The sequence below is a fragment of the Triturus cristatus genome, chromosome 4_2, assembly GCF_964204655.1.
Source record: "Triturus cristatus chromosome 4_2, aTriCri1.1, whole genome shotgun sequence".
Lineage (NCBI taxonomy): Eukaryota > Metazoa > Chordata > Amphibia > Caudata > Salamandridae > Triturus > Triturus cristatus.
Window position 1 is genome coordinate 185,028,720 of NC_140586.1, and position 27,305 is coordinate 185,056,024.

A 27,305-nucleotide genomic window follows, 5' to 3' on the forward strand; every position below is an offset into this window, starting at 1 on the left:
AGACTTCTCCAAAGAAAAACCATGTCTGATTTTCCAAGTGTCACTATGGAACCACCCTGTTGAAAGAAAGGTGATTTGCGTGTTTGGTGTCTATAACTTAGGTAAAAGACTGCAGTGTGACTGACTTCCTCGATTAACAAATGAATCATTATGGTGAGCCCTCTGCCCTCCCACTGCAAATGCTAGGGTGGGCTCTTGCTGAAAAGAAACACATATGCCTCCAATTGCTGCCCCGTGTATCCATACTCAACCGCTAAAGCGGTCCTCCAACACATACCTCCCAGGACCTGGCTCTCAACATCTTGAGCTGGCGGGGGTGGAGTGCCACATGTCTGCTGTCCGGGGCTCGAGGTGTTCAGGTAGGCACCGATCTTTGATGACCAGGAAGCCTTCTGTAGCACTGTTGCTTTTTTCGTAGGGGGGATGCCCTGAAACCAAAGTAAACTGCTCATGAAATCGGTTAGACAAACTCATGTCCAGGAATGGGGAATCTCTACCATCCAACTTCACCATCATGTTCCTCTAGAGATTTACACTATGGTCCTTCAATCGGATATAGCTCCCCCCACTGCCATTCACTGACACATTTGTGATGACAGCATTATCATACGGACAAAAACAAAAGAACAGTCAATTCACAAGCCACTGGTGACCAGTTAAATGGCTGCCAGACATACTTCAAGTCCAGGGAATAAATGAACTCAACAAGAAATGGGAATGACAAAGGGGGGCAAGGGTAAAGCCTGAGAATATGCATTCTATGTGCAACAGACAAACTGTAATGTCCTCAGTTGCTCATCGGCTGTCACTGAGCATGTTTCTATAGAACTAGAGAAACTCAATAGTATATTCTCTTCAGATAGAATCTAAATTATGCTTCAGACTGGCATGCATTATATCTGAAATACTGAGGCAGTTAGTTACATGCTTGTCTCTTAATGGTCTTCAATAAAATGGAATTGCTTCAACCACAAGTAACATAATGCTAAACTCCAAAGATTAGCTTGCCCAAAACTTTTGTGCAGGGTTTCAGATTTCCTAAGTCATAACTGCATTGCAGTGAGCACCCTCCTCTCTGTAATGGAGTGGACCGGTATATTAATGGTAGTTGTGTGGAATTTAGAAACACAGTGGGCAACCTTCACAAAGGTAATAACAAGGAGACAAAGGGCCAGTTTAGGAAGGCTGCAGTGCCGACCCAGAGGAATACATGGTCATTGAGTTGGGTGTGTTCATAGACCTCAAGGGTCGACATGTTCAAGCAGGTGAGTTTGGACATCAGCCTTGAGGCAGATATTCATACTGACAAGAAGGAGCTGCACAAAAAGACCCAGGGGGGCAGCGCAGACACTGACCTTGAGGCGGGCGAGGATACTGGCCTTCTTGGAGTTTGAAGAATAGCTTCTGGAACAGGATACACTGCAGAAACGCTTAGTTTTGGAGAAGAAGGTATCTCTGGTTCCTACAATGCCACACATCTCGCAGATCGCTGTGGAGGGAAAGGGAGGGGGCAAAGTGGAAAGGTCAGCGATGCAGGTTTAAGTGGAGAGGAGGTATAATAGGAAAATGAAGCAGTCAGAGTGAGGTGAAAGGAGAGAGCATAGTTAAATGGACATGGGTATGTGAGAAAGAAAAAGATGGATGTAGTAGGTAAAAAATGAAGAAAGCAAGGAAGAGAAATCAAGCACCAATGTAGCAAAAATAGAAATGTGACGAGGGAGTAAACCTTTAAGGCTATTCAAGACATTACATATTTATTTCAATGCTTCACTTTACCATTATTTCAAAGCGGTGGCTAAAAGGAAAAGTTCCAGGGTTCACAGAAACACAAACATGCCCACTCTGATTGATGTTTGCTGCAATGCAAGGTGGTGCATCCAGTTTTAAGTACAAAAGTTTGCTCCATGAGGATAATTTGGATTACTCATGTCTCCTACGCTTCACTTTTACCATCAACCATCTTGTGTTAATTAAAAGTAGGCCATTTATCTGATTTGTGTCTCTCGTCATATTTGATATTTAACATGAATCAAACGTGAAAAGAACATACCACCCCCATCAACCGCCCTATTCCTCAGCCTAAGCCAGAGATCATTACCCAAGCTGATTCCTGCCACAATGTGACTACGTCACTCTTTAGCACAGAACAGAAATGCAACCACAGCTTGATGGGATAAAATAGACCCTTCCCAAATCACACCATTTATAAATGGCAAAATATAAGAACAGGTATAGGGAAGAGAGGTCATAAAAAGAAACCTCCCAAGCATTTTAATGCATCTCTGAAGAACTTGAAGCATTTCTCACTATGAAGCAGCACTGGTATAATACAGAGTTTGCCAGCCTATGCATTTTTATTGGTGTAACAAACAAAATGAGCACTGGCAAAGCCAATAAGTCTCGCCTTTGTGAGAGCTATTGGCTTTGCCAGTGTCTTTCAGCCATGTTGTAAAGCAGCGTCGTTGCTGTTCCGCATGCCTAAAAGTTAGTGGCGTGGCATAGGGTGGCGTGGCATAGAGTGGCGTGGCGCAGAGTAGAACGCAGTGGGGTGGCGTACAGTGGCGTGAAGTGGCGCAGAGCAGAATAGCACAGAGGCACAGTAGTACAGTTGTGGGTTTAAGTAACTTAAACAAGGAATCAAAATTAAAATCAGTGCATAGGGATTAACGGCTGTAAGGCAATGAAAATAAGCGTGCTTCAGCAAGCATTATGATGGCATAAATGTGTTGTTAGTGACATCTATAACTTATAACAACTAAATCGACCCCAACTAACATTTTCTTTTATTTTAGTTGTACAAGTACGCCAAAAGGTGCAGGTGTAGATTAACAGAACGAAATGAGAAAGCAGCACAAGAACTGGAAACAGGTAGTGCCCTCACATGTGTACCTCAATCACAGCACAATCAATGGAGGGACACTAATTAAGTTGAATCAATCAGTGCTTGGTCCATGCTCCACAGAAAGAAAAGGAAGGGGTGTACATCAGTCCATTCATAGTATTTTAGCTGAGTTGAATATACCAGTTGATTATATACAGTATAAACTAGAATAGTTATTGTTTTCAAATTTTAGCACATCATGCTTCAGTATGAAATTTTGCCAGGATAGAGACATGCAGAGGTGACACTAAGTGACCCCAGAGAGACCATGCAAAAGAAAAAAGAGAAAAGAAAAAAAACAAGTGTAAAACATACCATAAACTTTCTGAATGAGACTCCGATCTTAAATTCCAAAACAAAAAAGCTGGTGCATAATCAATATAAAAACTAAGCCGTATTGCGTTTTACTGCATGGTAGCATTTTTATTTCACTTTCCTACCCCTTACCAATGACAAGTCATTTTACATCTTGTTCGAGTAGGTGGCTGAAGTGTAAGAATTGAAGATCAGTGTAGGTTGCAGTTTCATCTTCTACTGATTTAGGTTAGGGGTTCGTGCATGGGGTCTAGAGACTGTGCTCAAGAACTGTGGCGATGGCACGAAGAAGAATCTTACATATGGAGTTGCAGGCAAAGTTAACAGATATAGTTTTGCATTCTGCTTACAGAAACCTGTCAGTTACAGCTGTGGTGTCACATGAGTCTAGTATGGAAAAAGGTAGCTATGTAAAGTTGCTTTCAAATTCTAGGTGTGCTTATTCTCCTTGGGAACGTATACTAACTTGCACGATTGTTCTGAGAAGGAACTTTCACCTACGCAGGTTTTATGAAAGTGAGGAATGAAGCCTATCTGAGGCTAGGTGTGCTTATTCTCCTTGGGAACGTATACTAACTTGCACGATTGTTCTGAGAAGGAACTTTCACCTACGCAGGTTTTATGAAAGTGAGGAATGAAGCCTATCTGAGGCTAGGTGTGCTTATTCTCCTTGGGAACGTATACTAACTTGCACGATTGTTCTGAGAAGGAACTTTCACCTACGCAGGTTTTATGAAAGTGAGGAATTAAGCCTATCTGAGGTTTCTCTTTTGGCTGTTTAATACGAGTTTAGGTTGCAGGAAAGTTGGTCCCATCTCATGGTAATCAAGGCAAGGGGCTTTGAAAGATATCCTTCTTGAAAACGGTAACCAATGCAGAGCCTAGAGTACAGGGGTAATGTGGTCCTATCTACACAGGTTTAGTTGTTGTCCTTCAACAGTGTTATGGATTTGTTGAAGCTTGCCGACTGGTTTCCTGGAAAAGTCCAAAGTGAAGGCCAATTGCATAATTAAGATGTCACATCACTAGTGCTATTGACGGTAGGCAGATGCCCAAGTACAGAAAGTTACGTAAAACTAGAATGTGGTGTAGAATGAGTCTCTTGTCACTTGTTAACTTGGAGTTGGAGTCAGGGGCTGGAATACATTTTTGCAACTCAGTAGTTCAGGGCTGTGTTGGTCCCATCTTAAGATGATGCAGAGTCATGGTTTTGCAGGAATCCACCGGCATTTTATAATTGGATTTGTTACGTTTGTTAAGTTGAGGATTACTCTTTAGCATCCAAGATTTAACTACAGTAGGTAATCAACTAGTCCTTTTGTCTTGGCTACCGATGGTCTTTCCTGTTTTAGAAAGATCTAAGTGTGGTCATTATAGATGTGACCAGTAAGATTGAAAGAGTTCACCAGGTTAGGAAGAGGTGGCAGGTCCACAATGAAAAGGAGAGGTTGAGTTGTTAAGTGTTGTTAGAAGAACCACCCCACAGGAGAAAGGTGAAAAGCTGAACGAAGGTAATGTGACAATCTTGAATCTATCCTTAGGAGCTGCTGTATCCAATTCAGGCCTGTAACAAGGATTCCTATGTCATATAGTCTTCAGTGGTCTACAGTGTCCAACTTTGATGAGAAGTGGCTCCCCTAGCATCAAACGATTTCTATGCATCATCCCAGATGGAGTTTAGTGCACATTCAGTGCTTCTTCCAGGTCCAAATTCAAAATGTCCAACAGTAGCGTGTAGTGTAGTAAACTGGAGATCTAGGAGAAGCCTGCTTTTTCAATCAGCTAACCTAAGAAGGGCCCATTTGTCACCGGTCTGTAGGTTGCTGGGTCAGCCTGGTCCAGTCCTAGTCTCAAAAGAATTGTTTTGACACAGATGTTTTCAGGTTTACAGAGTTCCCCAGTTGTTAGAAAGGAATTGATGCTTGCTTTCACAGGTATGGGGGTTTGGGGGTCAGGGATCTGCTAGAGACCATGCCATGTTCATACCTTTGATTAAGTCACAGTTTTCTTGTATCCTAAAGGTAAAGGACCAGTTTAAGTGGTGTGGTAGTGAAGCTCGTTTTGGTATGGCTGGCAATGGAAGACTTTATTTTACTAATTTTTGAGAGGAAGTGAGATTTAAAGGTTAATGGCTTTTATGAAAAAGTGCTTTTTAAGGCATCACACAGCACCTAAGATTGTGTCACAAATGTTGAATTACTGGTTGGGTTGAGGAATTTAGCAACTATTTTGAATAGCCTCCTGTTTGGGCATGAATAATCTGAGATTTGTTCGGATTACTAAAATCTTTGTTTCCCGAATAAGGACAGCATAGAATATACAGAGCTTCCACGCAGATTTTTATTATTGATATTGAACTTTTTACTCATAAGGTCTTTTGAGGCACCTGGCTTCCGTTTTACAAACCCATTATGTCCTTACAAACCATCTTTCCATTTGTATGTACAACTGAAGCTGTACTTTTTAGGAGAGGTAGCACCAGCCAGTCAGTGTCATTCATAGATCTGACCATTTAGTAAACACTGCTGAGCCCACGAAGAGGGTGTCATTGAGTTTAAGACTAGACTCTCTGAGATCTAGTAGATATGTTTGTGAAGATGTCGGCTGATAGCTGAACTGATCTGTCGAGGCAGAGTTTGAAACAAATAATATGGTAATTGTTTCATTTAGTGAGCAGGTTTTCAGCGAAAGATCTTCTATAATGAAGACAACATTTAGGATCTGGCTTGGATGGAAATTAGGTACACAAAAAATTGTCACAGTGGAAACAAATTTAAAGGAGTAAAAGAACATACATTTGTTAATGATTCGAACAAATTTAACGACACCACCTATTTCCTGCATGTATGACCATCATTTAATTGATTATCCAAGTTTTCAGTCAAAAGGAAGATCAGCAATTTAAATCAAGGCCAAAAACATCACAATATCAACATTTTTAAATATATATAGGTGTAAGGTACGTGATAAGTGCAAGATTTTGGGATTAGTGCAGGGCGTTGTGAGGGAGGGAGGTTGCGAAAATTTAGGAACATCCACAATTTGTTGAAGAGCCTAACCTGCCAATTCAATGGCCACAAAACTTAAATCAGACAACACAAAATAAGACAGCAGTTGTACATTCACTGACAATCTCCTGTGTTGATTGAAGACAGAAGTAAGTCGACGTTTCGACCCCTGTTAGAACCAGCAAATTGGTTTGCTTGGAGTTGGGGTCTTCATCAGGACCAAGGGAAAGGGCTTACACCTAGGGGCAAGGGTCAAAGATGTAAAAACGTGAGGTGTGTCTATCATAAACCATTATAATTAAGAGAGACAATGATAAAAATTACCAGCATCAGCAGCATGCATCAAGCTGGAAAATTGGGGAGGGGCCAATCAGTGCTCCTGGAAAAAGGAAAAGAGACGAGGAATACCACCGAAACCATACTTTAAAATCACAATGAGTGTCCGTAAAACCTGAGTGGCGAAAAATACTCACCCAAGGTGTAGTATTCCAACTCTCGATAAGTGAGTCAAGGAAATGCTGAATAAATCAGCACAAACAAGGATCCATTAGTGTCCAAAGCTGGAAAAAAGGGGGGGTGAGGAAAGGAGAATTATTCTCCCACACTCGGGTCATGTCCGAGAACGCAGCGCATATAGGATTAATTGAACCATTAATTATATTACGCGGGAAAAGGTGAGTACACGAATCAGAATTAAATCGCAGCGCATGTCTAGCTCGTCATTGGCCATTAACAGATCATACGGGAGTTTTTAAACGAAATCTGGGAAGACAAACTCCACACAAGGTGTAGTAATCCTCACTAATGCGATAACAGAACGGAGGGAGCCACTGAGTCAGCAGACTGCAACATACCTCAAGGGCCGCGCCGAGTGTACTGACAGCTAACCCTGGGCTTGGTCACATGACTATTAAATTACGGACTAGACGCGCGCACAACCGGAACAGTTGCGCCATGATTGGTGGAGACTCAGGGGTGTGTGTGGCCACGTGTTCGGATGTGATTACACATCCAAACAGAGCCGGGAGTTCTTTCAGCCGCATTAATGCGTAACCGGGAGAGAGAGGGAAGCGAAAACACAGAGGCTGCAGGCAGCAACATACCTCAAAGGCCGCGTAAGTCAGTCTGACAGCTAACCCTGAGCTGGGTCACATGACCATTTAAATACCCAACAGACGCGCGCACACCCGGAGGGATTGCGCCCTGATTGGTGGGAATTCAGGGGTGTGTACTGCTACCTGTTCTGATGTCAGCTCATGTAAAGCAGGGACCATTTGCTGGTTCTAGGTTCATAACCACAGTACAAAAGGTAATATGATAATATGGTTACTACAGTGAGTGATACGAAAGCAACCATATCATTGAGCATAATTGATACATTCCTTGTTGGCGCTCAAAAACATTTTTGCCGATTACCCAACATACAGAATATCATAAGACAAATGACACCACTGAAAGACACAGCAATTATAGTGCACAATGGGTTTAACTGTAATTTGAAATGGACACATCGCATCACCTAAAACCACAGCAAATACTTTATGTAGTGGGGTTGACCATGAATTAGACTAGACAGTTTAAAATGTATAGCCTTCAGTATCGTGATGCTTAACCATTATTTAATAAAGATAGTTGGGTGTAGGTTGCATCAAGTTCATTAAGGCCACAAAGGACAGAGTCAAAGCGGTCCATCCACTTACATTCCCCGATATTGAGAATTGAGCCGAGGTCACCACCCCTAACGCCCAGTGTTATGGCTTCAATTACCAGCCATTTTATCGATTCAGGGGAATGGTTGCATGTTTTAAAGTGGTCGACCATGGGTGCTCCAGGAGTGTTACATCTTATCCTGCTGCAGTGTTGTAGTATCCTACATTTCACTTTCTGGGTAGTCTGGCCTATGTAAATCTTATTGCAGGGGCAGACTATCGCATAGATGACGTTCTTAGTATTGCAATTGGTGAGCGTCTTTAAATCCACTGTACAGTTGTTATGTTGGAACGTCTTTGTTTCAATGGTCAGATTGCAGGCTTTACACTGTCCACATTTGACATGGCCCGTAGGGGCTGGAAGATGCCATAGCGATTCAATTGTTGGTCTAGGCTGTGTTTCCAAGAGTGACTTGACCACATGATCGCGGACATTTTTGCCTTTCTTGAAGGAATGCATTGGGGGTTCGGTGAGCTGTAGTTCTGCTGACACCAAGTGCCAATGTTTATTGACAATCTTGCGGATATCGTTGCTCATGGTGTTAAAGGTCGTGACACATATTAGTCTGTTAGGATCATCCGTCCGTACTTTAGGAGTGAGGAGGAGGTCTCTATGGTTGTACCAGGCTCTCTTGCGGGCCCTCTTGACAAGCCTCCGAGGATAGCCGCGTTCGATCAATCTAAGGATGAGGTCATTAGATTCCGTGAAGAAATCATCTTTTCTGGAACAGTTCCTCCTGATCCTCAGAAACTGGCCGAAAGGAAGGTTATCGCGTAGTCCTCTAGGGTGGTGACTTCCATACCTCAATAAGGTGTTTCTTTCCGTAGTTTTACGGAACAAGGTTGTATAAAGACAGTCGTCCATAGCCTTGATGGTGATATCAAGAAAATCAATACAGGACTTGTCCTTGGTCATGGTAAACCGAATGTCAACCGATCTATCATTCAACCAAAGGAAAAACTCATCCAGTTCCTGGTCGTTGCCTGTCCAAATCATCAGGACGTCGTCGATATATCGTTTCCAATACTTGACTTTTTGACTGAACGGATTTGAGATGTTACTGACAAAGGTCTGCTCGAAGTTGTCCATATACAGAATGGCCAGGTCTGGGGCAAAGCTGGCATCCATCGCCACGCCTTTCGTTTGCATGAAGAAGTCATTTTGAAAGAAAAAGAAATTCTGTGTCATTGCTATGTTGAGCAATTTAATGATGAAATCCGAGGGAACTTGCATCGGTTGGGTTCTTGTCTCCAAATATTTCAAAGTTACCTCCAATGCATGTTGTTGAGGGATACTGGTATATAGGGGCACAATGTCCAGTGTCACTAGAATTTGGGTGGCTGGATCGAAAGGCATCCCATCAACCAGATTAATAACTTGCATCGTGTCCCGCAGGTACGAATCTGTATTCTCTGCCAAAGGCTTCAAGAAAAAATCAATGTATTTACACAGGGGCTCAAGAATTGAACCACACCCCGAGACTATGGGGCGGCCGGGTGGCCTTTGCTGGTTTTTATGTACCTTGGGTAAGGTGTAGATTGTTGGAAGACGAGGCTGAGGCTGATTCAAAAATTGGAACTCCAGGTTCGAAAGGAAACCTTGGGCAAGGCCATCTTGGGTTACTCGAAGGATCATGGTACTGATCTTTTTGGTGGGATTTAGATTGAGTCTGATATAGCTGATGCCATCATTCAATTGAGAGTAAAGTTCTTCCTTATAGTTATCCACGCTCTGTAATACGATGGCTCCACCCTTGTCAGCGGGTTTGATGACAATAGAGTGGTTATTCCTCAAGTCATCCAGGGCCTTTCGTTCCGCAGAGGTGACATTATGTTTGACATACTTTCTAGTGGAGCAGACTCCTAGTGCCTCCTTAAGTACAGTACTTTCGTAGGTCAAAATCCGATGCGAGACCATCTGAGAGGTAGGTATGAATGTAGAGGGAGTGCGTAGGCCAGTACACGATGTGGTCGTACTCACAGGAGCCTGACGAAAGAAGTAGCGTAACCACATGGGGAAATTCAAACGAGACGCCGAGTCTATCGTTGGTAGGCACATCAAAGGATCCCATCATGAACCTGTCTGATCATATACTTACCGATGATGAACACCGGATTTTGAGTAAAGGCCTATCATATGTTCCTACGACCTATCCCAACAAATTCAACCTGCAGACTGAGTTACACCGGTTTTTTCGAAGGGGACAAGGGTGGAGCCATCGTATTACAGAGCGTGGATAACTATAAGGAAGAACTTTACTCTCAATTGAATGATGGCATCAGCTATATCAGACTCAATCTAAATCCCACCAAAAAGATCAGTACCATGATCCTTCGAGTAACCCAAGATGGCCTTGCCCAAGGTTTCCTTTCGAACCTGGAGTTCCAATTTTTGAATCAGCCTCAGCCTCGTCTTCCAACAATCTACACCTTACCCAAGGTACATAAAAACCAGCAAAGGCCACCCGGCCGCCCCATAGTCTCGGGGTGTGGTTCAATTCTTGAGCCCCTGTGTAAATACATTGATTTTTTCTTGAAGCCTTTGGCAGAGAATACAGATTCGTACCTGCGGGACACGATGCAAGTTATTAATCTGGTTGATGGGATGCCTTTCGATCCAGCCACCCAAATTCTAGTGACACTGGACATTGTGTCCCTATATACCAGTATCCCTCAACAACATGCATTGGAGGTAACTTTGAAATATTTGGAGACAAGAACCCAACCGATGCAAGTTCCCTCGGATTTCATCATTAAATTGCTCAACATAGCAATGACACAGAATTTCTTTTTCTTTCAAAATGACTTCTTCATGCAAACGAAAGGCGTGGCGATGGGTGCCAGCTTTGCCCCAGACCTGGCCATTCTGTATATGGACAACTTCGAGCAGACCTTTGTCAGTAACATCTCAAATCCGTTCAGTCAAAAAGTCAAGTATTGGAAACGATATATCGACGACGTCCTGATGATTTGGACAGGCAACGACCAGGAACTGGATGAGTTTTTCCTTTGGTTGAATGATAGATCGGTTGACATTCGGTTTACCATGACCAAGGACAAGTCCTGTATTGATTTTCTTGATATCACCATCAAGGCTATGGACGACTGTCTTTATACAACCTTGTTCCGTAAAACTACGGAAAGAAACACCTTATTGAGGTATGGAAGTCACCACCCTAGAGGACTACGCGATAACCTTCCTTTCGGCCAGTTTCTGAGGATCAGGAGGAACTGTTCCAGAAAAGATGATTTCTTCACGGAATCTAATGACCTCATCCTTAGATTGATCGAACGCGGCTATCCTCGGAGGCTTGTCAAGAGGGCCCGCAAGAGAGCCTGGTACAACCATAGAGACCTCCTCCTCACTCCTAAAGTACGGACGGATGATCCTAACAGACTAATATGTGTCACGACCTTTAACACCATGAGCAACGATATCCGCAAGATTGTCAATAAACATTGGCACTTGGTGTCAGCAGAACTACAGCTCACCGAACCCCCAATGCATTCCTTCAAGAAAGGCAAAAATGTCCGCGATCATGTGGTCGAGTCACTCTTGGAAACACAGCCTAGACCAACAATTGAATCGCTATGGCATCTTCCAGCCCCTACGGGCCATGTCAAATGTGGACAGTGTAAAGCCTGCAATCTGACCATTGAAACAAAGACGTTCCAACATAACAACTGTACAGTGGATTTAAAGACGCTCACCAATTGCAATACTAAGAACGTCATCTATGCGATAGTCTGCCCCTGCAATAAGATTTACATAGGCCAGACTACCCAGAAAGTGAAATGTAGGATACTACAACACTGCAGCAGGATAAGATGTAACACTCCTGGAGCACCCATGGTCGACCACTTTAAAACATGCAACCATTCCCCTGAATCGATAAAATGGCTGGTAATTGAAGCCATAACACTGGGCGTTAGGGGTGGTGACCTCGGCTCAAATCTCAATATCAGGGAATGTAAGTGGATGGACCGCTTTGACTCTGTCCTTTGTGGCCTTAATGAACTTGATGCAACCTACACCCAACTATCTTTATTAAATAATGGTTAAGCATCACGATACTGAAGGCTATACATTTTAAACTGTCTAGTCTAATTCATGGTCAACCCCACTACATAAAGTATTTGCTGTGGTTTTAGGTGATGCGATGTGTCCATTTCAAATTACAGTTAAACCCATTGTGCACTATAATTGCTGTGTTTTTCAGTGGTGTCATTTGTCTTATGATATTCTGTATGTTGGGTAATCGGCAAAAATGTTTTTGAGCGCCAACAAGGAATGTATCAATTATGCTCAATGATATGGTTGCTTTCGTATCACTCACTGTAGTAACCATATTATCATATTACCTTTTGTACTGTGGTTATGAACCTAGAACCAGCAAATGGTCCCTGCTTTACATGAGCTGACATCAGAACAGGTAGCAGTACACACCCCTGAATTCCCACCAATCAGGGCGCAATCCCTCCGGGTGTGCGCGCGTCTGTTGGGTATTTAAATGGTCATGTGACCCAGCTCAGGGTTAGCTGTCAGACTGACTTACGCGGCCTTTGAGGTATGTTGCTGCCTGCAGCCTCTGTGTTTTCGCTTCCCTCTCTCTCCCGGTTACGCATTAATGCGGCTGAAAGAACTCCCGGCTCTGTTTGGATGTGTAATCACATCCGAACACGTGGCCACACACACCCCTGAGTCTCCACCAATCATGGCGCAACTGTTCCGGTTGTGCGCGCGTCTAGTCCGTAATTTAATAGTCATGTGACCAAGCCCAGGGTTAGCTGTCAGTACACTCGGCGCGGCCCTTGAGGTATGTTGCAGTCTGCTGACTCAGTGGCTCCCTCCGTTCTGTTATCGCATTAGTGAGGATTGCTACACCTTGTGTGGAGTTTGTCTTCCCAGATTTCGTTTAAAAACTCCCGTATGATCTGTTAATGGCCAATGACGAGCTAGACATGCGCTGCGATTTAATTCTGATTTGTGTACTCACCTTTTCCCGCGTAATATAATTAATGGTTCAATTAATCCTATATGCGCTGCGTTCTCGGACATGACCCGAGTGTGGGAGAATAATTCTCCTTTCCTCACCCCCCCTTTTTTCCAGCTTTGGACACTAATGGATCCTTGTTTGTGCTGATTTATTCAGCATTTCCTTGACTCACTTATCGAGAGTTGGAATACTACACCTTGGGTGAGTACTTTTCGCCACTCAGGTTTTACGGACACTCATTGTGATTTTAAAGTATGGTTTCGGTGGTATTCCTCGTCTCTTTTCCTTTTTCCAGGAGCACTGATTGGCCCCTCCCCAATTTTCCAGCTTGATGCATGCTGCTGATGCTGGTAATTTTTATCATTGTCTCTCTTAATTATAATGGTTTATGATAGACACACCTCACGTTTTTACATCTTTGACCCTTGCCCCTAGGTGTAAGCCCTTTCCCTTGGTCCTGATGAAGACCCCAACTCCAAGCAAACCAATTTGCTGGTTCTAACAGGGGTCGAAACGTCGACTTACTTCTGTCTTCAATCAACACAGGAGATTGTCAGTGAATGTACAACTGCTGTCTTATTTTGTGTTGTCTGATTTAAGTTTTGTGGCCATTGAATTGGCAGGTTAGGCTCTTCAACAAATTGTGGATGTTCCTAAATTTTCGCAACCTCCCTCCCTCACAACGCCCTGCACTAATCCCAAAATCTTGCACTTATCACGTACCTTACACCTATATATATTTAAAAATGTTGATATTGTGATGTTTTTGGCCTTGATTTAAATTGCTGATCTTCCTTTTGACTGAAAACTTGGATAATCAATTAAATGATGGTCATACATGCAGGAAATAGGTGGTGTCGTTAAATTTGTTCGAATCATTAACAAATGTATGTTCTTTTACTCCTTTAAATTTGTTTCCACTGTGACAATTTTTTGTGTACCTATCTATACCCGAGTCCAGTGGTCTACCGGGTTACCCCATTGATACATAACTCTTGGATGGAAATTAAGCACTTCGGGGCAGATTTCCAAGCCCCTTTCGCCACTTTTGCATCACTTTTAACATCGGAAAAGTGACGCAAAAGTGGCGCAAGGGGCTTGTAAATCTGCCCCTTAACGTTTAGTGAGTGAGTGCGAGGGTAAGGCTTAGTGTTGGTTTCCAAACCAGATGTTGAGATATAGAGATTCGGATGGTCCATTATAATGCCCGAGAGGGAGTCTAGAGAAAATAAAAAAAATACAAAAATCTACTTGCACATGGGACAGGTTGCTTCATAAATCTACTGTGGTGTAAAGAAAATCCACTTGTTCATTTGGTGCACGTAGTGCGATGATAAATGATGGCAGCAATCTTGCTCGGATTATGCCAGGGCTCATACTATAGTAGGATTTGAATTATGGCAAATCCTGCATTTTGCCACCTTTCTACAAACCTACATACTGGGGCTGGAGGTAGCGTTAAGTAATAGTACCAAGGTTGGAATGTGCTTTGGAGTCTGTGCAAACCTACTAACTTGCATGTTTTAGGGCTTTTCACCAGATTTTTTCTAATCCTTGCCATACTGAGAAAGGTTGGAAATTTACTCCTGACAAGGGCAGAAATAAACTTATTCCACAGCTGGGAAAAGAGTTGTTGGAAGGAAAGTGAACTTGTAAACGCTCAACAGATTTTCACATAAACACATGGATATTTGCTTGTGCTAAAATGCAGTTCACAAATATTTTCTATGAGTACGATTTGCTGGCCTACTTCTGAAAATTGTGAATTCAATGAAGTTGCAAATATGCACTGATACAATGGCATATGTCATGGGTGCACTTTTGTAACTTTAGTTAAGAATTTGGCCCCTAATTGGGTCTTGAGTTAACTGAGACCTTTGGTTTTTATTAAAATTCTGTCTCTCTCTCTCTATCTATAGACTGGCTTTACTGAGAGTGATAACATTCAGCTCTTTCACAAGGGACATATCGGCTTACAAAGTGGTTTTGTTCAGTGCCAGAGACTACTGTGGCAATGTGTGGATTTTGAGACCAACAAAATATTATTGCCTTTTGCCAAAGTTTGTTATAATTGTGAGGGCCTGGCAGCTCCCTACTTTGATCGAAAGGAGGCAGAGGAGATAGATCACGCTAAGCAGTAGATAGCAATGATTTGCACTCTGTGGCTGAGTAGTCTTTAACGGACGATGTGTGCAGGGCATATTGGTGAGATCTTGCTAGCCTGCCATGGTTATGTTTCAACTGATTTCTGTAGATCAGCTATCCATCAAAGATTGCCTTATGAAGTATTGGAAAGAATCATCACTTCGCTGGGTTTCAGAAATGAAGAGAATAACCACGATGAGATCAACAGGCAGCTAATGGATGTGTTTTCTGGCTTTAAATAACCATTTGGCATTTATTAGCATGATAGATGGAGTCCGTTGTGTCGCCCATCAAGAGCTGTAATCTGGGTTGATCAGTGGTATTAATGATTGCTTTCAGCGCAAAGGAAATATACAGCCATCAGGACACACTGCAGTCAACTGCCGATCTACAGACACTGGCGACTGCTCTGTGGGTTCCAACATTTGAAATGGAGGACAAGATAGGTTTATTAGTTCTTGTCTTATGATACTTTGTGGCACCACTTCTGTCATTATCAACAAGTATAACTTTTGCTGGTTCTACTAGTCCATACTGTTGCTGGACTAAAATCTTCTGATCCTCTTCTCCGATTGGAAAATCATAGTGAGAATGTGTTTTAGATGATGCCCAATTAATTCATATTTGTATTAGTGTCCCAGGTCAGCTGATTTAGTTTTTCTGGGGTCAGCTGATCCTTGCGTTAGTTGATGAGATGATTTTTCCAAGAAGTTTGGCAGCCAGGGTGATGCTAAACATAGGTCCAGCTTTGCTGACTACACGTCAAGAGGTAGTGAATGAGTGGAGGTAGAGGCTTCCTGTGCATCGTATGGCCAAGCTCTACTTGTTTTTTTCCGATGAATGATCAAGCAATTATTTTAGTTGTTGTTCTGGCTAGTGCAGCAACCGCAGTATTGAAAAAGGTTTGTCAAGTTAAACCAGATGGTAAAATAGCGACGTCACTGGCTGTTACTTTGGTCAGTACGGGCCACAGGTGTGATGAGCAAAATCGTGTTGGGAGGTTTTATAGGGCTACCCCAGAAGGCAATAAAGTGACTTCACTTGGTTTGGTGAGATGGGAGAGGCAAGTGCAGTAGGAGCCCTAAAGATTGGTAGAATAGAGGGTAGGTGGTAAGGTAGGATAGCAGGGTTGATAGGTATATAATGAAGGGGAATGAGGTGGTGTGAGAACGAAAGGAGTGAAGAAAATGGACAGGGCAGTGATCCTGCAGAGGTGAGGGAATATAGTACTTTCTTATAGTAGGCCTGTTTACCCACATCTTTTATGACAGACACTACCATCAGGGAAGCTTGAGAAGGGAAATCACAGGTACATCTGAAGAGGGAAACCAGAACTGAATAACACAGTATGAGGGGCTCTAGTGCCACAAAAACCCAGCTTCCTACGTATATACGTTTCAACATGCAGCACTTGATTCCCCAGGAGATTTCATGACCACAGGGCAGTAGTTCTTAAACATACAAGCGGGTATGTCTCTGACGTTAACTCAATAACAAAGTTGAAGGTAATGGGGCTACTGGTGCACGCAACTGATGGTATGCTTCAGGCCAAAGCACATACAGGACCCTTAATCTCATTTAGGCAAACAGGGACAATTACACTAAAAGGAGAGATGGGAGACACAGGCGGGAGTAGCCATGACCAGCAAGTATACTTTTGCAGACAGCACTGCCTTTAAATCAGAGTAATGAGCAAACGGACCATGAAATTGAATGGCTTTTCTTTAATTATACAATTTCAGATTTACTTGTCCACTCAATTCAAGGTACAATGTTGCAGAACAGACTCCTTGCGTTTCCTTCTCCATTTACTCCTCCATGCCCAGGTAGGGACCAGCGCAAGATGTGGTAAAAAATGATCAACAATGAAACATGATGTACTTCTATAAATAACACTAACCTGTTGCAGATGTAGAGCATAGTATAGATCATGCCAAAGCGTTTTAACCTCATTAAACCTAAAAAGAATTCATTCTTCTTTGAAATCAAAGCACACTCATTTCATAGAGTGAGTTGGATCTATAACAAGAGAGCTGTGCTATTTGAACCACCTAAAGGTGTGAAAGAGATAAAAACCCAAAGTAATTGTGTATAAAACAGCAGCTGACACACAAGGCAGGCTCTCCGCATCCACCGTAAGTAAATATCACACCTGGTCTGCCCCTAGAGCTCGAGAGAATAGATCCACGTCAAAACTAGCCAGAAACAACAGGCCATCGCGCCACCAGCCAGATAATGAAAGGATGGCAGAGATCTGCAATGGATTATTGAATGCAAGGCCTGGCCACCCAGCAGGAGAGTGCAACGCAGTTCGGCCTTTACCAACACTAGATCTTCTCAATCACCCTCTGGCTGTGACCACTGCCTCGCTAGACACTCTTGCAGAGGGTGCGCATGCAGTCTGGTGCGTTGTACTCTTTAAATAAATCAACCCATCATATCAAACATCTCATCAAGTGAGGGGATGTCTAGTCTGGAAAAACAGCAAGTAGCTTCTGGACCTGCATTACTCTCTCTTAGTTTGAGTGGCTTTTGTCATCACAGCATTTAAGACGAACTCCAAGAGGGGCTGAATTGCTGGGGGTGAAGGTGGGACTTTTTGGTATTGATGGTGAACTCCAACTTGTGGACCAAAGACAATGGTGTTTGAATATGGGCTATGCATTGATCTCTGCTGCTGTTCTTGATTAGCCAGCAGTCAGGATAAGGAAAGGTTTTACTGGTGTTTCTGCGCAGATGCAGTGCCACCACCACTAGGCACTGTGTAAACACCCTTGGACTTGTAAATAACCTAAGTGTAGTACTTTGGATTTGCAGTGTTGTCCACTTATCACAAACATGAGATGCCAGTGGTGGGCTGGATGTACAGTGATGTGAAAGTAGGTTTCTTTTAGGTCGAGGGCTGCCATAATGTCCCCTCTTTGGAGCAACAGGATAACTTCCTACAGGGTGGTTCTGCAGAAGTGTTTCAACAAAATGTAGTGATTTAAAGACCTGAGGTCCAGGGTTGGTCGTAAAGTCCTGTCCTTTTTGTGAACTAGGAAGTACGGGGCATTAACTCCCCTGGCCGCTGGGTTAGGGACAACTTTGGCAAAAAGCACCAGCCGTTCTTCCAGCAGATGCAGATGGTTGGGTCTGAGGGTGCGGCATCAGAGTGCAATGTCTGTTGGCATGCTGGGGAGCTCTAGGACATACCCCTGCTGCATTACAGAGAGTCCCCACTTTACAGAAGTTATCTCCTCCTGCTGGGGAAGAAAAAACATTCAGATGTTGCAGGATCAGGGAGGAAATCTACGAAGAGTCACTGTGTTGAGACTGAGGAACTTGTTGACACCACTACTCTCCCTGCTTTTTCTATTGCCCCTATAAACACCTTTGCCAAGGGATATTGCAAGATGGTGAGGGAGGTGGGGCAGCTGACTTTGCGCCATCTCTTGCCTGGAATTTACAAAAAGGCAGACATAGGAGCAGAGGTCTGCAGGGCCCTCATGGCCATGTCTAGGTCTTGCTTTACTAGCATGCCGTTGACCAGCAGGCTGAAAAAAGATGCTCCATATCAAACAGCACTATCACGAGATGTTGCTTAACTATTGACAAAATGCCAGTGTCGTAGCCACATATCACACTACAGAAGGATACTGGTGGTGATCTCTATCAAGGCAGTGTTTGCAGCATAAAACGATGCATGCCAAATGTTGGCACTGGAGATTACCTTTCACTCTACTAGCAGTTCTTGGCCCCTTTTCTGATGGGCCCTTAAGAGGTTTTTGATTAGTTCCTTAATTTCTTCCCAATAGTGGCAGACATATCAGAAGAGCAAGCCAATATATTGTAATTCTTAATTGTGTGGTGGCCCCCAATGCCAAACGCTTCCCTGCTGCGTCTATTTATTTCCTGGGGTAGCAGCTTCTCCAGTTGCTTGGGCTGAGGCTTAATTGCTCTCCGTCTTGACTACCAGCGAGTAAGGTGGGACGTCACTGCTAATTTATACAGAGTCATCTACAGAAGGTCTAAACCGTTTCTCTACTTGGGGGTGTTAAAGCCGACCTTCATCAGGTCCTTAAATTCCCTGGGTCGGTCTCGAGTATGCTTGGGTGCATTGGGAGGTACTGCACAAACCTCTTGGTTTTAGAGAAGGTCTCAATGAGTAAGTCATACTCATCTTGCCCACATGCATTTTGATATTACGGTGCTGAGCAACCCTTTATATTACCGCATGATATGTGATTGTACCATCCAGTGGGAAATCCTGGTCTGGTAAAGGGTGGTCTAGTTTTGGGCCATCTGGAGGTCCAGCATAATAGTTTTTCCAGGAATCATCTCACTTAGCAGGTGCTAAAGCCTCATAAGAAGGATCCCTGGGTTGGCACGGGCCTTCTTGACCACAGCCTGTGTGGACTGGCTGTGGAGAGGTCTGAAAAAACACTGAATGTGGAGGGGGGGGGGGGGAGGGGAGGGTGCCAGAGGAAGAGGTGGCGAGGAGCAGGAGGTGGTGGTGGAGGACTGGTAGCCACGTCCTTAACTCCATTTGGAATGTAAGAAGTCTTGAAAGATCTTCCTCAAAAGTAAGCCTCCTATTCTCTGGGATTATGAGGTCATCTGTGGGTGCAACTGTGAATGGGAACTGGTCAGGAATTTCCCCCAGTGGAACGATATGCAAAGGTTTTCTTTTGTCTTGTGTTCAAGACTTCTGGGAGCGGGATCATAATTGGATCCTCACTTGTGTTGGACCTTGGATTCAAGGGTCCTTTGGCACGGACCAAGGTTCCAGTCTAGCTGGTGGCCTCAGCTTCAAAGCTGTTTTGTCGGTGCCTTGGGCTTGAATAGGTGGTGATGGCTGGCACCCTCAACACCCTTTGCCAATGGATGGCTTACTTGGAGTTGAGAGCAGTCCTGGGGTCAAGCGGTTTCAGTGCAGCTTGAGGTTCGGCACTCCATGCTAGGCTCCTATGTATGGGACCATTGCTGTGCCAAGGCCTGCAGGCCCTTTCGAGGTCAAACCGTTGGGATGGACCCTTGTGCATCTGAGGCAGAATAAGGGACCTGGGTGTGGTCTTGGTCTTTGGATGATCGGGGACAGAGGAATGGTATTCCTCCTCCTTGTGTTCTGACTGAGGCATCGTAGAACAGCACTTCGAGGCTCTCCTGTCTCTAGGTTGTCAAAACACTCAATGGGCCTGTCACTTCTCCCTCTGCGCGGAAGATATTTTCCTGACTAAAGATGTTGTGTGGGGAGTGGGAGGGGATCTTTAGTGAATCCTGGCTGCTGTATGAGGTAATGCGCCCACCGCCTCTCCCTTCGGTACCTATGGGTTTTCTTGCACCAAAATGCCTTACAGGCGATGCAATGACCTTGTTGTGCTCGGGTGAAAAGCATAAGTTATACACCCTGTACTGATCTGACCAGGGAAATTCTGTGCGGCGCCCAGAACAGGAAGTGTCCTCTCTCTAACATCACCCCCAAAAAATAATTCTCTAGGTACAACCTGAGGGCTACCACTAAACCTCATGGCGAATAAGTACCATCGGTCCTAGAGATGCCACTCTAATGTCCAAACCTGATGGCAGAAAATAACAATCTGAGGTGTTGTCTTTGCCCCAGTTCATTGTGGAGTGAGGGAATAGTCAGAACAAGTCTTGTAATTTAAAAACAAGTTTGAAGAAATAACAAGATGCAAACACCTGCACTCAACACTAGATGACAGGAGTATGCGGATCATGTGTATCTAAAGCCACACATCCTAAAAACATATTGCTTGCTTACACAAACCATGCAACAGGAAACAAAGGTACACACATGAAGGTACTCTATAATCTTCACAACTGACAGGCAGACTCATACCTAAATACTCTTGATTTATCTCACCACTTGGAATATCTGGGCCTTAACAGCCTTACTAAACAGATAAATGCCCTAAAGTAACTGAAGAGCATGCCATAGGACATACTTTTCCTTCAGGAAACAACCTCTTACAAGCAGACCAGTGCAGGGACTCCATGGGGTTTTTTCCATAATGGGAGGGGAGATCAAAACCAAGTAATGTTGGCTTAGATAGAAAAAAGAAAGCCTAAATAGCAAAGCTCAGTCGTTATGTGAATGGTGGTGGATATCTGCTGGGTCTGACAACAACATAAAACTGACAACTCCAATTATTTGGCAGCACACTGCACTTAAGTTATGTTAGATTACCTCCTAGTGGATCAGCACCTATTGTACAGGAAGTTGAACAGGGACCCATAACTATCAGGCCACTTACAGAATCTCTCACATGTATACAGGGATGGTTCCTACTCTGGGGAGGCCAATGGATATTAAAAGAAACCGTACTTGGTGGTTTGAAACAACATAGCCACTTCTATCAAAGCAAAGAAAAATGCAGGCATGGAGGTTAACATCACAATGCTTTGGACGCCATTAAGGTGAGGTGTTGTGCCACTTCATCAGAGAGCCAGCGAGACTCAAGGGTCGTCGATACACCACCGCAAAGGACTTGTGCCAGAAGCTGCTAAATGCTTAGGCAAAACATAAATTAACTCTTGCAATGTAACCCTGGAGGAAGGACTTAACTTTAATGGGGCAAATTAGGACAACAAAAACATACATCATACTACTTACTCATTAGTTTTTAAGACTAAATAGTATGTGGAAGGCAATATAATTTCTTGTCTATTAGGAGACAAACTAAAAGGTCTAAACGAGCTAGGACAGTCACAGAAGAAACACAAATGGAGTCACTGGTCAGTGCCACAATTGTGAAGGATAAAGTAAATAGCCCTGACAGATTTTTCACCAACATATACTCCTGGGAGGTCTATGAGAAAGAACCATAGAAGAATATCTTGCTAGGTAATCCTCTACTAACAATATAAGTTAAAGATGGGGTGGATCTGGAAGCACAATTTTTAACAATGTACTGTGGGCAATGAAAAGCCTCAAGTCAAAGACCCTGGGTTCTGATGGCGTCTCGGGAGGCTACTAGCAAATGTTTGGGCCGCTGCTATTAGACATTCTAGTAAAACTGATGAATTCTATTGTTGCTCAGTCCACTCTGGCCCAGAGTATTCATCAGCTTTAGCCACAAACCAGGAAAAAATTCTTCTCTTATCCAGTCCTATCAAACCATTTCCCAACTCTACTTGGAAGTTGTTTCATTGCGGATTCTGCCCACTTAATTCACAATGCTTTTTAGCGATTGATTACCCATTTATTGTGAGTGATCTTCATTATCAGAATCTCACTCACGATAAATTCAGGGTAAATGGACTGATCGTGCTAACCACCAGTGTCTGCCTTTTAAGAGGCGGTTGCTGTACAGCCAGGGGAAGAAGCTCACTGCTGTGCCGATTACCAATTAAGACACGTTTGTTCTGGCTGCACGTGTGAAGCTCCTATCTTGTGCAGCCCGGTATCTGTGTACAAGCAGCCTGTCAAAGATGGGACGCTTCAAGGATTGGTATCAATCGCTGGTAGGCCTTATAATTTTAGTGGGCATTTATAGTGTAGCCCAGTAGGCCTTACTGAAAGCAGTGGTGCTTAAACTGGATTACACATTATAGCCTAATCAGCTTAAAGTACAGTTTCACTTCACTTAAGCGTACGAGCTACTTGCCAAAAAAGCGCTTCTACACCTCATCAGGGGTTAGCAAGCTCTATATAAATGCAAAACCTTTTTCTTCTTCCATCCCTCCACTATCCTTCTCAATCCAAATAACTGACTTACGTATCCACCACTCAAATTACTTTCATATTTCACAAAAATAATTCACCACTAATCTTTTAGGGGTTACGAGTAGCGTGCTACTTGCCGAAAAAGTGATTAGACACCTCGTCAGGGGTAGCATGCGCTATATAAATGCTATTACAATAATGTCAATCTAGGGGTACACATGCACTCAAAGTGTAGCTTTATAGTCCACAACATCATACATATGACCATTCTTAAAGCACCATAAAGTGTATATTACCCCAACTTAGCTCATAAGATTCCAAGTCTTTATCCACCCTACTGGGCAAAGTTATCCAGTCTGCTCCCCAGCAGAATGAACAAAGACCTTAACATACAATACAACCATTAACAGTTCTTGGCGGCCCAGTTCTTGGGAAAGGAAGATGAAGGGAGAAACATCTGCATCTGCAACCCTTCTTGTCAAGATCTTGAAATTTCTCTGTGGAGGGGCAAGTCCCAAGGCGTCAATGGAACTTTATTTTTGATTGGGAGGGGTGCGTGTGGGCCCACTGTTTACCCAACACTTGGCCCCAGGGACCCCATTCTCTCGGGCTGACACAAGTTATAGAGTCCCAGGAGACCCCTGGGACAGAACCACTACTGCCGGGTGCCTTGCCACCTAAGTGCTAGTGTTAGGGAGTGGAGGAACATGCCAGCACACTCCCTCAGCCTAGTGCAGGGGAGAACAGAGTACCTCCCACCAGTGAGCAGGAGCCAAAACACGCATTGCTGGCAGAAGCACTTTTCAGGAAAAGCAAACAGGTAGGTGGCCTGAACTGTTGGGGCCTTAAAGGTAGAGTGGCGGGAGAGAGGACAAAAAAGACATTACACATTATTGACGTGGGCTATGGAGCTTTCCAGAGCAGTAACAGGACTTGGACCCTATCTCATACAGGAAATCATGACAAACTACCAGAACCTCGGGGGAGAAACCGGGCAAATGGAAGTCATGCAGACAGAAGTAACATATTGAAGGGGTTGAGACAAGGTGTGTTGATCCTCAAACCATTAATAGAGTGAATAAGGGATAACCCAAGTATTCAGGGGGTGAAATTAGGAATAGACCGCTTTAAATCATCACAGCATTTGCTAATGAAATACTTCTTACCCTAACAATCCCAGAAATATTGCTGCCAGCATTTACAACAGAATAACTTCTATTCTAGGCCGTCTCAGGTTTTAAGGGTACTCTGAGGACTTGAATATCACTGCTGTGCCCAGTGGTGTGTCAAATCTCACATCCACCACACCATCCCAAAGGGTCGAGAGGGAGCAAAATATCAGAGGTTCCTGTAGGAAACTGGCTCTGTATGTACTATATCAAAGTGAGGTATAGCGTGCACAGAGTCTAGTGAAACCCCAAAGGTAGGCAGAGGTAAAAGTAGATAGCACCTTACTCTCCATCTGTTGTAGTATGGGCGAGCAGTAAGGCTTTATTTTTCAGAGGGTAGTGTTAAGCATTTGTTGTACACACTCCATCAGCAAATGATGTCACACACTCAAAGACTGAACTCAGACCAATTTTGTTTGTATAAAATAAATATTCTTTTAGTTATTTTATTTCTTAGAACCAAGCAAGCCTGGCACAGGAAAGTGATAAATACTTTGCAGTAATAATACAGTTTTGAATTGCAGTGGTATATATACTTTGGTTTGGTTACAGTTTGAATTACTGGTAATGCAATACTGTACATATACATTGTACTGACTTTTCACTGGCAGGTCATGTAAATTACTTTTCAGATTACTCTTCTTACACAGTGTAGTATACCTGATACCAAACTTCTCAGTTTTCAGGGCAGCCATTATGGTACTGTGGAGTTCGTAATAACAAACTCCCAGCACCATATACTCTTAATGGCAGTACTGCACTTACAATGTTTAAGAATGGACTTAGACACTGTAGGGGTACAGGGCGCATGCACCTGTACCCTCACCACTGGTATAGTGCACCCAGCTAGAGGGGTAGCTGAGCTATGCCAGAACAGTGGGTTGTATGCATGGCACACAGGGATGTGTGCCATGTCAACTCTTCACTTTGTTCTGCACCAAAACACACAGCCTGCAAAGGCAGTGTGTGAGTGTAAAGGTACAGGACCTCTAAGTCTGGAACAATAAGTGCTGCAGCCTTTAGAGGCCTTCTTGGGTCACAGTGCACTGGGTACCTATGGTACCATTTACCAGGGACTGCTCTGTGGCCAGAGTGCCAATTTGGTTTGGTTTTCAATGCAGTTTTAGTGAAAGAACATAGGCCCTGGATACCTGGATACCTGATTAGCAGGAGCCCAGGGCACACTCAGTAAAAGTAAATCAGCAGTTCAGCAAAAAGTGGGGGCAACCATACAGAAAGAGGGCACTTTCTCACAGTTACTGATCACCAAAACGTTACAGAAGATGCCATTTAGAAATGTAAGGAGAGTCTGTTGCACAATTAAGACTGAGTTATTCAATCAGTGTAAAGATCACATTTTTCGACTCTAGCAGATAGCTGTGGTGTTAAAGACTGTTGTCCAAAATACCATACCCTTTTCCATATGCCTGAGTGGACTTTGTAGAATTCGCAGAGTTACATACAAACACCCCAAGATTCTACTGAGTTTTGCGCGCCGGTAGTGCATTCTGCGCAGAAAATCGAACCTCGATATGTTCAAGTTGATTTTACTTCCACTCAAGTAAAAAATCTACTAGGAAAACAGCTCTCTGACCGCAACCCAGCTCTCTGACCGCAACCCTCAGGATTAAAAAATCTCGGTAAAAATTATCCTAGGGAGCGAAAATCGCGCTAGTAAATGCCAAATGTCGCTCACAAGCTTGCATTCTGAAGCCTCATATTGTTCCCGTTGTCATCGTATTGCTCAAACTGGGAGGGGGGGGGGGGGGGGGGGAGAAATAGAAAAGAAAAGAAAACGGGGGATAAAAATCTGTCACACTGCAATTGGTGGAAAACCCACGTAACAAGAGTATTGTGGAGTTGTAAAATTATCCAATTGCGCTTTCGGAATTAAAATCCACCGGGCCAACTTTTCCCCCACTTGTATTTACAATCATAAATACTGATCTTCAAAAGTATTATTTGCAAGTGAGGAAGACTCATGTAGGATGGCAACAAGAAACCTGCAAACAAAAAAAGAGGATACTGGGAAATCAGTTTCAAATACTACCAGGCATTCCATCCACACCATCTATTAAAGTGGTTCAATGTAGAAAACTAGGAAAGGGAGAAAGGTTTAGCTACCTGCAAGTGAAGCACTCAGTCCTGCACCTGTACATTAGAATTGGGGAAACCAGGTCTTTGATGCAATTTCAAAACTAGAGAAAACACATACCACCCAGCCCAGGCAGTTACACTTATTTACAAAATCCTATCTCAACCAACGTCCCAAAGATTGCTCCCACTCCAAGGACACTGGCAATGGGAATTGGTGAAAGTAAATGGTTACACCAAATTCTATACAAACGGAGCTATACACCAGTCTGCCTGTATATAATGGATAACAGGTGTACAGAAACCTGCTGGAGAAGCCATAGAGGATCATGGAACATGTAAGGATATCTTAGGTGCCCGCTCACGATTATATAAATATGTCAGAACAAAGTGCTAATGGGGATCCGAGTTAGGCAGGTGCCCATCAATGATTCTATTAGAGTTCCTTCGGAAAATATCTGTTACATTCAAATAAAGGAAAGATAATCACCTTTAAGGTACTACCTTAAAAGGATGCTATCCTCACACTCAGTAGAAGGTTCCAGCGTACCACATGTGGCTACAACAGACATGGCACTTAGCATGAAGAAGCTGGTTTACAAAATGGCAGACAAAGGAAAACAGTGTCAGAAATTCAGGAAGGGGGCGGGGGGCAGTGCTTTGGTTCCTGGCAAGAGAATGCACTAGCATAACATGTCCCAGGAGATTAAAGGTTGTTCAATTTATTGATACTGAAGCGGTTATGACCGATTTGAGGTAGTGTTCGGTATCTTCATCCTACTCTACGAATGTAGCAAAGCTATTACAATGAGAAATGGACAGAACATCAGTCCGTGTGGGAGGGGGTGGAGTGGCACTAGGAGGAATGTTTTATACACTCACAGCAGCAGTGAATTTTTCCTGCACTTTTGTATTTAAATATTAAAAAAACATATTAAAACTAGTGTTAAGCCACTGGTAGCTATAACTCCCTAATTCTGAATTAGCATCACTAGATTATGTTAAGAGAAAGGGGTGTTTCGTAGAGTGGTTCCAATATATCAGAGCCTCTCTGTTCTTAAAGACGATAAAGGGAATCACACAAAAGTCAGACTGAGTCACATGGAAATCATTAGAATGAGATTGAGCTAGAAGATCTCTGGATTAACTTGTCTTTTGAGGCGAGCCAATGTCATATGCTACATTTGACCGTGAGGCCAACAGGCTATAGATAAGCTTATGTGATATGGTAATTTAAAGTTCCACCAATAAGGACAGTATTCGCCTGTCTATCACATCAAGGGTCTGTTCAAAGAGGCCACTAATCTTGCTTTTAAGG

At 43.4% G+C, this 27,305-nt stretch overlaps 1 protein-coding gene across 1 annotated transcript in view; it reads right to left on the reverse strand.

Annotated features, from left to right (window-relative positions):
* The window catches only part of L3MBTL2 (L3MBTL histone methyl-lysine binding protein 2), a 344,052-nt gene that overhangs the window by 292,345 nt on the left and 24,402 nt on the right, over positions 1-27,305 (reverse strand). The window contains exons 3-4 of the mRNA XM_085601042.1: positions 1,356-1,489; positions 278-428 (exon numbers count right to left, since the gene is read on the reverse strand). Coding sequence (XP_085457168.1) covers positions 278-428; positions 1,356-1,489 — 285 coding nt within the window. The remainder of the gene's footprint in view (positions 1-277; positions 429-1,355; positions 1,490-27,305) is intronic.